The following is a 13,445-nucleotide window of genomic DNA, read 5'->3' on the forward strand; positions in this document are numbered from 1 at the left end:
TAACTACACATCTAAACTACTCATCTAAATTAACTACACATCTAAATTAGGAAAATTCATATGAGCTCACTAAGGGGGCGCCGATCAACGAGGAGGCAGGGCATGGGGGCGACGGTGAGGGGCGCGGCCACGGGCGACGAGGAGGCAGGGGGCGGCGACGGCGACGGTGAGGGCCGCGGCGACGGGCGACAAGGAGGCAGGGGCGGAGGTGAGGGGCGCGGCGACGGGCGACGAGGAGGCAGGGGGACGCGGGGCGGCGAGGCGCAGAGGGGCAGCCTGGCGGCGGCGTCGGGGCGGGAAAGATGAACTGAATGAAAAATTTCACAAATGCTAGTTATATAGATGAAACATTGGTCCCGGTTCGTGACAGCAACCGGGACGAATGCGACATTTAGTCCCGGTCAGCAGCCCAAAGGGCGGGAAGCGGCGGCCTTTGGTCCCGGTTGGTGGCACCAACCGGGACTAAAGGGGGGGAGGGCATTGGTACCGGTTAGTGCCACGAACCGGTACCAATGCACCCCTTTAGTATCGGTTGGTACCACCAACCGGGACCAAAGGCCTTGTGCTGTTGCGCCCGCGTCGAAAGTTTAGTCCCACCTCGCTAGTTGAGAGGGGCGCGCAGTGGTTTATAAGCCCCACTGCCGCACCCCTCTCGAGCTCCTCTCCACTGCAGGCTTACGGGCCTAATTGTTACTGCTATGCCTGATGGGCCTACTTGGCCTTCTGCGGGCCTGAATCCTGGCCCATGGATGGGTTTCTAGTCGTATTCCGGCCGTGGTGGCCCAGTAGGTGGCATATTTTTTATTTTTTGCCTGTTTTTTTGTTTTCTTTTTTGCTTTATTTATTTTGTTTTGTTTCTACTTACAACAAAAAACTTATTTATTTTATTTTATTTTGTTTCTAATTACTTATTTATTTTACTTTATGATAATTCTTTTTGCTATTAAAGTTTCTAACAAAAAAAGTTCTTTATGAAAATTCTTTTCGCTTTTAATGATTTTGAACAGAAAATACTTCGATAATTTTAGTTGCGTCAATTTTATATAATTTTAGTTTCAATAATACTAGAGGTTTCTTATAATGTTTTGAAGTTTCATAAATTTTATTAAAGTTTATTTTATTTTGTTTCTACTTATATATTTTAATAAAGTTTATATTATTTTGTTTCTAATTACTTATTTATTTTATTTGTTATTTTCATGCACCATTTTTCATGCATTTACTGATTATTTTGAGCTATAAGACCCTAAAATTGAAAAGCATTTCAAATGAACTCTAAAAAGGTTGAAAGTTGGCATGGTATCATCATTTCATCCACATAGTATGTGCAAGAAAGTTGAGAGGGTTACGGCAAAAACTGGATGCACTTCGTGTACAAAACGGACAATCTCTTTCAAAGTATCAGGATTTCATACGGAAACTCGTCTGTTACAAAGGGATTTCATTTTTTAAAACTTATTTGAACTCCTGACTTTTTGTGTGTTTAAAATGCACCATTCAAAGCCACATCATCATTTTTCAATCATTTCTGACTTCATTTGTTATTTTTCATGCATTTACTAATTATTTTGAGCTATAAGACCCTAAAATTGAAAAGCATTTCATATGAACCTGAAATTGAAAAACCCTACAAATGAACTCTGAAAAGGTTGAAAGTTGGCATGGTATCATCATTTCACCCACATAGCATGTGCTAAAAAGTTGAGAGGGTCCCGGCAAAAGCTGGATGCATTTCATGAACAAAATGGACAATCTCTTTCGAAGTATCAGGGTTTCGGAAGAAAACTCATCTGTTACAAAGGGATTTCATTTTATTGAACTTATTTGAACTCCAGACTTTTTGTGTGTTCAAAGTGCACCATTCAAAGCCACATCATTAATTTTCAACCCTTTCTGACTTCATTTGTTATTTTCCATGCAGTGCCGGATTGTTTTGAGCTAAATGACCCTGAAATTGAAAAGCCCTACAAATGAGCTCTGAAAAGGTTGAAAGTTGGCATGGTATCATCATTTCACCCACATAGCATGTGCTAAAAAGTTAAGAGGGTTACGGCAAAAGCTGGATGCACTTCGTGAACAAAATGGACAATCTCTTTCGAAGTATCAGGGTTTCGGACGAAAACTCATCTGTTACAAAGGGATTTCATTTTCTTGAACTTATTGTGTGTTCAAAATGAACCATTCAAAGCAGAGACTGATTTTGAATGGTGCATATTCAACACACAAAAAGTCTGTAAAGATCGCCAACCCCAACATAAAAAAATAAGCATAGATGCGCCTATAGAGAGAATTCAACCTAAATTCATAATAAATTTCTATGAATTTCAAAGACATTTACTCTGAGTTTAGGTCAAATTCCCTGTATAAGGGCATCTATTTTCACTTTGAGAGGAGCTCAACAAGGCAGAGAGGGACGGGCTTATAAACCAGTGTGAGCGCCCTTCGGTTGGCGAGGTGGGACTAAACTCTGACCGCAACGAGGACCAACCCTTTAGTCCCGATTTGTGGCACAAACCGGAACTAATGGTCATGGGCCAGGGACGAGGCGCATTGGTCTCGGTTCGTGCGTGGAACCGGGACCAAAAGGTCCAGACGAACCGGGACCAATGGCCCACGTGGCCCGGCTGGCCCCCTGGGCTCACGAACCGGGACAGTTGCCTCCTTTGGTCCCGGTTCGTGAGCGAACCGGGATTAATGGTATTACGAGGGCCGAACCAATGCCCTGTTTTCTACTAGTGTTGCCCCTCCATGTGGCACATGTCATCATGTCTAGCATATCTACCTCTGTTTGCTACTCAATTTAGCATGAGCATCCGACGTAGGCCCGGAAATAGAAAAATTGGAAGATGTCTTATAACGACATAAATTAATAGGGGATGAAACAGATATGAAATACATAATTTGAGCCCAATATGATAGGATTGAGCTACAAACTACACCACCGATTCCATATCTTAATATGGCAAAGTTTTGATCTGACGTGATCCTTATAATTTTGTTTCGCTAGATGGTTGGCAAGATGTTTACTTTTGCCGATTAACATGGGGTTTCTTTGGGAGTTGCTTGACGCATAATTTTTAGGAAATCTAGAGATAGTATAGAACTGCCAAAAAAGTAATGTAACTAACCTGTTTGTTCCAAGTGGCTCTTGTGCTCCTCGAACTATGTCTCCCTGAGGTATTGATGTGTTATATGTGAGCTAATTGGGAAGGACTATAAGTCTATAACCACATGTTTTGTGCCAATAGCAAATTTGAGCAATGCCGCAATCACCACAAAAGACTTAAGTCTGCCAAGTGTGAGTGCTACCCAAAAAAAATTGTCCAATCTGGACGGATGGAGCATCTTGTAATCTCCAAGGATTGTAACCTATGAAATTTCATCAACCATGTAGAGGGCATATGACTTTGGTCAATTTCACAGGTTGCAATCCTTTGATCATTTGAGATGATTGTCCATTTGGGCCTTCTTTTGGATAGCACGCACATGGCAGCCCTAAGTGTTTGTAAAGACCATAGTGAATAGAAGTGACGAATGCACTATTTATCCAATCAACTGGAAGGTAGTATGCTAAATTTAGACTATGCATGCATCGGACCGACCAAGGAAAGAATAATAACTAAAATTCTCGTGAATGAGCGCTCTATCCTCTTCACCTCACATTATCATAGGACGTTTTTTTTTCCTGTTTAGATCTCATGAACTATGAATTTATGCTATCTGAAGGTTCTAAATTTATGCTGGGTCCATGCGTATGCTAATTCATTTCCATTAAATAAACTTACTAAGAACACATGTTGTGCTGTCCCTCTCTTTCTATGTATATACTCTACTCCCTTCGTCCAATAATATAAGAGCGTTTTTGACACTAGCGTAGTGTAGAAAACGCCCTTATATTATGAGACGGAAGTGTAGTACATATATAGTACGTATTACTCAATTTCTTGCGCCTTGATTCTAGTTACAGTTTATAACAACATAACGACCGTGTGGAGTGGAGGCCATGCTAGCTGATCTCCGGCCGGTCGAGCCTCGACGGATATGACACGGAGCTACAGTACGTGCCATCCCCATCCGCACGTACGGGCGAGGCTTTCTATTCTGCCCTCGCGCTACGCCGTGGAGCCAGCCAGCCATCACCGGTCCACCACGTACGGCAACGTCGGCACCAACCTACACTGCATGCGCTACCACACGTAATGGAGGGACGCTGCATTAGCAGCGAGGAGTGAGCGGCGGGCGCTCCCGTTACGCTGGTCCTTCCTCCACGAGGCTTTGGCTTCCACGGGCAGGGAGACGCCGGAGGACCACGGCGCCCCCCGGTGCATGCAGGGATGGGTAGCGCCGTAATGGTGGCTCTGCCACTGCCACTGCCACTGCGCCGCGGTCCAGCGCCATTGATCGATGGCTCTAGGGAGCTTCCCTTGGATGCGCTAGCTCCGCCCGGTTTTTCAACGTACGGCGTACGGAGGTGGGCGACGGGCCGGCCAACGTACGCACGCGCCGGCGGCTCCACTACCACTCCACGGCGTCAGGCTGAGATAACATGCACCGCTCGATCCGAGTGGGTGGACGTTGGTAGGCTGTTCAATCGGGCCAAAAGCGTCCTCTTCGAATGTTCTAATCAAACAACAGCGAATGCCCGATAGCATTGCTGTTCTAATTAGAGGGCAATTGTACTTCCACTCTTCTTAGCACTCTGCTACGGCGAGGTCACGGGTTAATAATCATCAGCCCCTATACGTTGCACGACAATGAATCAAATGATCCCGTGCCTTGTCGCTTGTCCAGACTGAAGGAGGTGCCGTGGGGAGTACACTGATCCCACTGCACCGCACCTAGCGGTCTCTCAAGGAGTAGGAGTGGTGATCGGATAGGGATAGGTTTGGTCCGAAATAGACACATGGTACCGCCTCGATAAGAGTCGACTGTGCGCACAAATCGGTAAAACGGCACGAGCGTGTTCAGAGAAACAAAGGTGGGCAGCACGGCTGGATGATCGAGCAAAGCACTGCAACACCACCAACAGTGGAGTCCAGTTAAAAGTTGGCACACCACTAGGTAGCACTGTACTACACCGCATCATTCCGGGATACAATGTACTACTGTGCAGCTTTGGCGGCACAAAGCCGCATGAAGATACCTCAGCCTTGATTGGGCAAGGAAGCTGTCACGCAGATCTGGATGGAATCGGCTTGATCGCAGGGTACGTAGTGCAGAGTGGATGGAATGGATGGATCATGGTGATCCGGCCAAGATGCAGCCAGTACCTGTGCAATTCGTCAATAATGCCTCCCTCCCTCCACCATGGGGATCCTCCATGTGAAAGCTCTCGAGATCCTGTGCAGAGTGCAGACTAACCTCATCTTCTTCCATGCGCTCCATGTCCATGGCAGGATCTGCTCCGCACTCGCGCCGACTTCATCACAGGACCAAAAAGCGGGCATTTTCCTCAACAGCATTAAAGCAGAAAAGACGCAGTCGGTATGAACTTCAGAAGCTTTGCTCTAGGGTTCAACTCCCAACTTTCGACGATAATGTAATCTTCCCGTAAGCTACACTCTATGAATTTCAAAAACCACTGTGGCCTATTCACGAAAAGATCATCAGGTGCTCGGTCGTACTATGAGTTCTATGACCTACAGTCAGATCAACTGATTTTCAGAATTCAGGCAAATAAGAGCAAAAGATGATAAAAGAAGCAATCCAGCACAAGCTGAATCAGGGATCCACTAGCACCCAGCGTCAGAGTCGGGTGAGATTTTTCGCACTACTAGCTCAGATATAGTCCCAGTCCCACTGTTCCACCTTACCCTTCCTAGGACTCTTGTCAACTTGCCCTTCCCACTACTCACAGGTATATGCGAGTCAACTGCGGAATATTCATCTACCACTAGGGCTTTCTTCAGGCTCGACCCTTGTGAGTTTTGACTACCCACCAGACACTAACAGCACAGGGCGATACAGCAGAAATCATCATACCGTTTCCGACCTCATCTAACAAGATATGGCCACCTTCTTCAAAAAGACCGCCAGTATAGCTGAGAACAAAATCAAAAAAATCAGTTGCTGTGGATGAAATAATCTACGTAGTTCCCTGTCATGGGTCAACATGAATGGTAGATCAAGTGAAGGCTAAAAATAAACAAGTGAAACTTTTAAGCAGAAGGAATGAGCTGAATTCTTTCTGAATCTGAAGCAAAAGTACCGGGTTGTTGTAACTGAATATTACATGGTCTGAAAGTTTCGAAGCTTCCAGTACGTACAAGCGCCCATAAAGGATACAAAGGTTTGTAGATGGGCTTAACTGTTATAAGCACATCTTCTGCCAAGGTAGCTGTATATGTATCCACCACTTGCACAAAAAAGCAAAGAGCACTCACGAAAAGAGATAGAGTGACAGTGAAAATGCCACTTCCAAAGAGAGGTAAAATGAGTACTCGTTATGAATGTACCATCCATAAATCTTGTAAACATCAAGTTTAACCATTTGTCAACGAAATTTCATTCACACAACATTCAGAATTGAGCAGCCCATACGAATGACTCGGTAGGTTCTAAGTGATTGGAGCATTAAAAAAGGGCAGCCAGGTGCACGCAGCTCCCGCTTGCGCAGGGTACCGAGAGGGGTCCGACCACTTTGGGTCTTTTGTACATACCCTTCCCCGGAATTTCTGCAAGAGGTTGTTTCCAAGACTCGAACCCTTTAACGCTGCGCCAAGGCTCCCCTCTAAGTGATTGGAGCATTCATAGCAAGAATTTCAACTTTTGTGCACCAACCACCCTAACACAGTAACACCATCCTCCAACTCAAATAGCGCCAAAAGTTTTTCTTTTCCCTTTTTTGGTGGCGGGGAAAGACGAGTGCCAAAGGATGGTAGAAGGCCATCTCAAGATTCAAACTGTACAATTTTGTCACTAGAAGTTGAATCACAAAAATTTAGATGACTAGCATATTCATTTACATAATCACAAAACAATGCTATAGGAAAATTTCATCGAAGGAAAAATAGTGCAGTGTGACAAAGAATGGAGTATCCCTAACATAGTAAACATGATAAGTAAACAGTTTCCTCTAAGTACATGCAGAAAAGCATACTATTCTATAGCACATTTTGCAGACATACAATTCTATAGCAAAATTTGCAGACACCTTACAAAAATCATTTATCATATGCAAATACCTTAAACAGATCACCACATCTTCTAAGCAATACCAAAAATAAAACGGACAATTACAGTTCCACATGTAGAGTACTTTTTTTGCCGCAGTGAACATTAATCCCACCATCCATGAGTCTCTGGTAAAAATAATCTTCATTCACCAAAATCGATGTCCTGTTAAGTCACACATTCAACAGATGCTAAAATAGTCTGCCTTCTCCTCAAATATTCAGCCCATCCCCTTTTTACAATCTCACCAGTGTCCAAACATAGTTAGAAATAGTTTGCTTTCTTATTTAGTATTCTTGATTTTACCAATGAAAACGTGTAATCAAAATGATGTTACAACATAACTTTTTCCCCTGAGGTTCCAAGATTACTTTTAGTACTTTCAAGTGAAAATTATCTGCAAGCCTGAGATGGATATTTGGATGTCATCATCTCAATACAACTGCAACAAGCTGTATTCATCAGAATAAAAAAAATGCGCAACATTTTGACCTGATAGTTATCAGCAACCCATATCGATCACTACCAGTTCATGCAAAAGCAGCAAGGATTGACAGATAACATAAATCTTTGTACTAATTGAAAGCAAACCATAAAAGCACAAATTATTCCATCACATTTATAGATACAGATACAGGCAACAGCTAGGAAACATCACCAGGAAGAGATCCATCCGAGAAGGGTGGACCTAGATCAGAAGTAGAGCCCCATCTGGACGTTCTTCTCCACGAATCCGCACTTGGCGTAGAACCCCCTCAGCTCCGGGGTGCAGTTCAGTATGACCTTGTAGCACCCCCTCGCCCTCGCGTGCTCCACGAGGCGGCGCACGACGCGCTCCCCGAGCCCCCGGCCGCGCGCCGCGGCGTCCACCACCACGTCCTCGACGTGCCCCACGGTGCCGCAGCGCCGGATGAACTTGCGCTCCACCAGCACGGCCCCCGCTGCGGCGATGCGGCCCGTGCCGGCGTCCTCCGCGACGAGGACGAGGTGGTCGGCGCCCAGGGCCGCGAGCTCAGCGAAGCGGGAGCGGAAGGAGTCCTCGGTGAGGGGCGCGGAGGGGGAGAGCTGCGCGAGGAGGTCGCAGAAGCCCTTGGAGAGGTCGCCGAGCTCGAGCGGCCGGATGCGGTACGCGTCCGCGTCGACGCCGGCGCCGGCCTCCGACGCCATGGCTGCTTGCGGTGGTTCCATCGGCGTGCCGTCTGACTATTTCGGCCTGGGAGACGGAAGGACGTCAAATAAGGCCCAACTGGTGTTAGTACTAGGCCCTGTTACATTTTGATTGGGCCCTTTGCAGGGACTGATCTTATAGGCCGGATCTACAAAGATTCGTCCGTTACGCGTCGCCTCGACTTGGCATTTCGAAAACCACTTTCCCGAAGCCACCCGCCCAAAGCCCCAAACACAGCCGGAAAAATCCCCAAATCGAAACGCGTCACGTTTCCATGGTCGCCGCCCCCGCCCCCGCCCCAGCCGCCGGCGAGGCGACCCCGCCTTCGGAACCGCCTCCGTCCCGCGTTTCCGTCCGTTCCTCATCGTCGTCCTCTCGACGTCGCTGCGCCCTCTCGAGCCGTTTCCGCGAGCCGGCGAGCCCGCGGCGCCACGCGTGGGTCTCCCTCCAGGGCCGCCTCGTCGGCGCCGAGGAGGCGGCGTCCGCTGATGCGGCCGCGCCGGGCCTACCGCCGGACGAGGCGACGGCGTGGGAGCTCTTCAGCCCGATGCACCGCGTCCTCCTCGTCGCCACCGTGGCGGCCGCCTCCTCCCGCTCCCACGCTGCCCGCCGCATCGAGCAGCTCCAGCGATCGATCCATTTTAGGGTTTGCTTCTACTTATCTCATCCAGTTCGATCTTATTTGGATACACAGTGACCGCCCTATGCTATCAAACGTGCCTGTATAAGTTTCTGCTGTTTAAACGAGTTATTATATGGGATCTCTTATTATATATAGGCGATTGGGCTCCACCTCCACTAGAACGTTGCACATTTGTATTTTTGTAGCAATACTTTGTAGTTATTTTATAGCTTGTTGAATCAGCAATACAAGTGAACAGACAAAGTAATGTTTTCGTTGTGCAGGATGAGGTGCTGCAAAGCATGCAGCAGAAGCTGGATGATCTGTTGGGCGAGATGCACTCCCTGCAACAGCAATATGTCAAGTGCGACAGCTTCATTTCTACCCAGAGTGAAAAGGTTGAGTTGGTAAGCAGCAAGAAGCTAATGGATGAGGAGGGAACCAGATGCTGTGCGTGCTCACAACCAGTGACTGCTGCTACTCCTTACAAGACAAAGGTATATGTTTACAAAGAGTATGCTCCCAGAGTTGCTTTTGTCTCCCTTATATTCTCTTATGCTGGACAAATGTGCAGGATTTCTGTGGAATGGATGATGCAAAGAGCGATGTAGTTGATAGGACTAGTGTAAGTCTTGTGGATCATGAGGAGCGCCGGATGTCGGATCTCTCAGACATTTGGAGTGTCGTATCCTCTGTGGATAATCATTTAAACGGGGACAATCAGGTAACTAAGAACGACTTTTCTGTGGCGGAAGTATCTATTTTGTGTTTATATTCGTTTATGATTATAGTGTGTGCTGGTCATATACACCTCCATGTTTCCATGGCATATGCATTTTTTATGCTAATGTCAAATGTGCTCTTATCATCATTCTTTGATCAATGTTTAAACACAAAAAATTCTTAGTGATATCACTGGTAAATTCTATCCAGCTAAGTTCACTGGCAGCAGAACAAGAGTTGTATAACATTCAGAAGGAATGTGAAGAGAAGGATGCAATTATAAAGGAACTGACTGCAGCTGCACATACATCTAGCACTGCTGATGCCAAGGTATGTGTTATCTCGATGCTTGCATTCTACTTTGTGGGCGGCATGTTCTTACAACATTTTTCTCCTTTTGTGTGTAGAGAATTGCAGAGCTGCAGGATATTCTCAAAAGGAAAAACATGGTGATATCCAAACTGAAGAAAGACATGTCAGCTCTGAAGCAGATGGTAAGCAGTTATTCTAGGTTCTACTGTGTGTACATTGTTAGTTGTAAATTATTATCTTTTTCAGGTGAAATGCTGACTTCTCGTGTCTTTTTGTTTGATAACAATAGGTTGTTGAACTAACAAGGGCTAAAAGAGCATCTTCTGTCAACTTAAATACAGCCTGCTCTGAACTCCCAGTGATGTCAAGCAATATTTTATATGATATGAGTAGCACTAGCCCATCATCATCGGATTCTGAGTCTCCTGTAACAGCGAGAGAATACCTTAATGTGCAGCCCACTGATGGCACTCCAGGAGACTGTGAATCCACAGGAAGCTCTAGAGTATCAGTGCGAAAAACATCTGTTCCTCCAGCAAAATCATCAGTGCGCTCGACTGTCCCACTCAAAGAGAAATGTTTAAATCCTAAAGTGGAAACAAGTTTGGTTGGTAGACAGAAGCAACTTATATCCTCTAATGGAGACTTTAAAAAGACTAGAAGACAAAGTCACCAAGATTCAAGGAATAAAGCTACAAAGAGATGGATGTAGAATCCGGACTGCAAAAACTTATTACCAGCTAGGTACACTGTTTATGCTTGAATTCACCTCATCTCATTATGCCACAAAGTTTACTGAATATCTTATGTCAAAGAAGAAGCAACCTATGAAATATGCCATTCTGTTCAGTTCATCTTTTTGACGGGTTCTGTTCAGTTCATCTTTGTTGAATGCATAATTCTTCTCCCTCAGTACATTTTTATATCAATTCTTTTTTTGTGTGGCTGCATCTTTGTAGTTGTCACCCTTCATTAGTTCCTAGTGCTAGTCGTCACTTAATCTTCCACTCAGAAAAGGAAAGGTGTATTTAATCTTACCAATTAGATACCGTTTTTCAAGACCGTGAGAATCTAGCACTTCGATTATTCTGTCAAATGAACACGTTGAACTAATTGACTGAAGGAAATGCCTAGGCCCTATCCCCTGATACTCTGTGCATATTGGCTCCTTCCCTGATGCAATTTTTAATGTCATTAGCCGCCCTGTTACACAACCCCTTTTAGGACGACACTTCTATGAATTCAACAGCCGCACACGTTCCTTTCTTGTTTGCTCACCTTTTATGTAAGCGCATTCTACTTCTTTGGTGATGATATCCACTGCATAGTGCTTGATGTTACAGCCAGTTATCTTCATTCCCCATCTTGCTGCAATAGCAGGTAACAATTTCCTCTTGCAACTTCTTTAATTAATTACATCATTTTCTTACATTTCAGATCAGGAAGAAAGGAAGTTGGTTGGTTAGGATAGCCTGTCAGGGTGATGCTTCCTAGCTCCTGCTGTTGTCCGGTAAAAGAACATGGATGCATGCGATGCAAGTTGCTACATACTTTAGTTATGTCTGTCATGGAGCCAACCAATCCATGATCTAGGCTCGCCATTGGTATCTTCTCCGTTGTAAAATATGTCATTTGGATCTCAACAGTCGGCATCTCCCTGGTCATGATTCTTGAACCCATCGTTTATAGTATTTAATTGCTGGATTAGTTTATCTGACGGAATCTCGGAGCTCGTTTTAAATTAAATGGTACTCCCTCCGTCCGGAAATATTTATCAACCAAATTAATGAAAATGGATGTATCTAGAACTAAAATACATCTACATACATCCATTTCAATGTCAAGTATTTCCGGATGGAGGGAGTACTACTCCCTAATGTGGTTTCCGGTTCCCCATAGCAAAGCTGTCATGGTGAAGTTAGTTGTCTGGTAATGCTAAGAATTTGACTGTCAGGGTAGCAGGCACCAATAATTGTTTCTGAATTTTGCCTACGTGACAGAATTATTTCCGGATACACAGATCATTGTGCACCAATAGTTGTTTCCGTGACCGGATCGGTTCGCGGCGGCGCGGCCGGATTGATCGCTGGTCGGCCGTCGGCACGGTGGTGGGTGCGACTCGCCGGCAGCTGGGCAGATCCGCGGGATTCTACCCTTGTCTGGCCCTTGACAGCACGGGCAACTATGGGGAAACCCAAGATCTCCTTGGGATCGAGCGATGGCGGCGCTTTTGCGTCGTAGTCCCTCTTTAGGGCATTGTTTTGGAGTTTGCTCCGGTTGAAGGGACCAGCGACGTCAGCGGCGCATGTCTGGTGGAGCAACTGCCGATGAAAATCGCCCCGACTACGGTCTTGGCGGACGATGGCGGCGTCTTAGATGTCGTTCCTTTGTCGAGGCATCGTCGTTGCAGTCTGCGTCATCAGGCTCGGGATGCTCCGGGGCAAACCCTAGATCTGGGTCTTCCGGATCGGACGATGATGGCGTTTTATCGCTTTCCCTCCTGGGGCATCGTTTTGGAGTAAGTGCTGGCTGGGGGGGATGGTGGAGCGGTGTTTCATCTCACACATCGATGGCGGCGGATATCTGCGGCATAGCGCTGTGGAGGCTCGGCGTCCGATGCACGGAGATGGACTCGCGCAGGAGGAGGTTGCTGTCTGGCGTCATGGTGACGTCGATGGCAGAGTGGCCAGACAAGGTAGAAGCCTCAATATGATCTGAAGACGGACCTGTGGAAGATGGCGGCGACGACACACGAGTGCGTCTGACCGGATTGTGCCCCAGACCCGGTATGTGGCTCGGCTAGGGCTTCCGAATATGTTTCGGCTTCCGGCTTTTGATGTTAGGCTTAGGTGAATGGTTTGGGTAGTGGCCCAGCTAGCACCCTTCATCATTTTGGATTCAGGCATGTGTTTTAATACTTTGTAAGGTCCTCGAGAATAATCAATAAAGTGGCCGTATGCATCTCCCAGATGCAGAGGAGATGCAGAGGCCGGGGGTCATCCTCCTTTTCTTAAAAAAAAAACAGATCATCATGCTAGCAAAAGAGTGTTTGCCATACTTTATGTGTTTGAACGGTCCTGTCTAACTATATTCATTGGCTCAATCGAATTCGCGGAGGCTAGGTCTCACGTGTAGAACTGTAGATTGGGTGGGCGGCTGTGCAGAGTTGTCATGCTGAAGCGGAGCAACGGTCTCGTAGCAGTAGGACAACGCCGGCCGATGCCGGCAAAGTCATGATCTGGAGTTCTGGACCTGGGTTCACATGCTCTCGTCTCCAAATTTTAGCAAGTCACATCACTGGAGTTTAAAAAAATACGAAAAAACTATGCATGTAGAGAATGGACACGATAATGCTCATGTAAAATTTGAAGCTTAAAGATACGATTTGCAAACTGTGCAAAAATCATAAGGCGGTTCTTTCACAATAAGTTCCAAAACTTACAATGA

At 46.1% G+C, this 13,445-nt stretch overlaps 2 protein-coding genes across 2 annotated transcripts; one reads left to right on the top strand and one right to left on the bottom strand.

Annotated features, from left to right (window-relative positions):
- Positions 1-5,573: 5,573 nt before the first annotated feature.
- On the bottom strand, positions 5,574-8,433 carry LOC123121924 (glucosamine 6-phosphate N-acetyltransferase 1). Its single transcript, XM_044542018.1, has 2 exons — positions 7,832-8,433; positions 5,574-6,041 (listed from the first exon to the last, which is right to left on the bottom strand). Exon 1 carries the CDS (start codon positions 8,359-8,361, stop codon positions 7,867-7,869), a length of 495 nt encoding a protein of 164 aa, XP_044397953.1. The 5' UTR covers positions 8,362-8,433; the 3' UTR covers positions 5,574-6,041; positions 7,832-7,866.
- A 95-nt stretch (positions 8,434-8,528) lies between these two features.
- LOC123121923 (uncharacterized) lies at positions 8,529-11,720 on the top strand. Its single transcript, XM_044542017.1, has 7 exons — positions 8,529-8,987; positions 9,248-9,460; positions 9,538-9,687; positions 9,897-10,016; positions 10,094-10,180; positions 10,288-10,742; positions 11,436-11,720. Exons 1-6 carry the CDS (start codon positions 8,616-8,618, stop codon positions 10,708-10,710), a joined length of 1,365 nt encoding a protein of 454 aa, XP_044397952.1. The 5' UTR covers positions 8,529-8,615; the 3' UTR covers positions 10,711-10,742; positions 11,436-11,720.
- The last annotated feature ends 1,725 nt before the right edge of the window (positions 11,721-13,445 follow it).

This window comes from Triticum aestivum, chromosome 5D (genome assembly GCF_018294505.1).
Source record: "Triticum aestivum cultivar Chinese Spring chromosome 5D, IWGSC CS RefSeq v2.1, whole genome shotgun sequence".
In the NCBI taxonomy this organism is placed as follows: domain Eukaryota; kingdom Viridiplantae; phylum Streptophyta; class Magnoliopsida; order Poales; family Poaceae; genus Triticum; species Triticum aestivum.

Excerpts from the sequence above, each read along its gene's own strand:
- LOC123121923 (XM_044542017.1), top strand. The coding sequence starts at position 8,616 with ATGGTCGCCGCCCCCGCCCCCGCCCCAGCCGCCGGCGAGGCGACCCCG. Across the intron at positions 8,988-9,247 it reads AGCGATCGATCCATTTTAGG|GATGAGGTGCTGCAAAGCAT; the intron begins GTTTGCTTCTAC and ends TTCGTTGTGCAG. Across the intron at positions 9,461-9,537 it reads CTACTCCTTACAAGACAAAG|GATTTCTGTGGAATGGATGA; the intron begins GTATATGTTTAC and ends ACAAATGTGCAG.
- LOC123121924 (XM_044542018.1), bottom strand. The coding sequence starts at position 8,361 with ATGGAACCACCGCAAGCAGCCATGGCGTCGGAGGCCGGCGCCGGCGTC.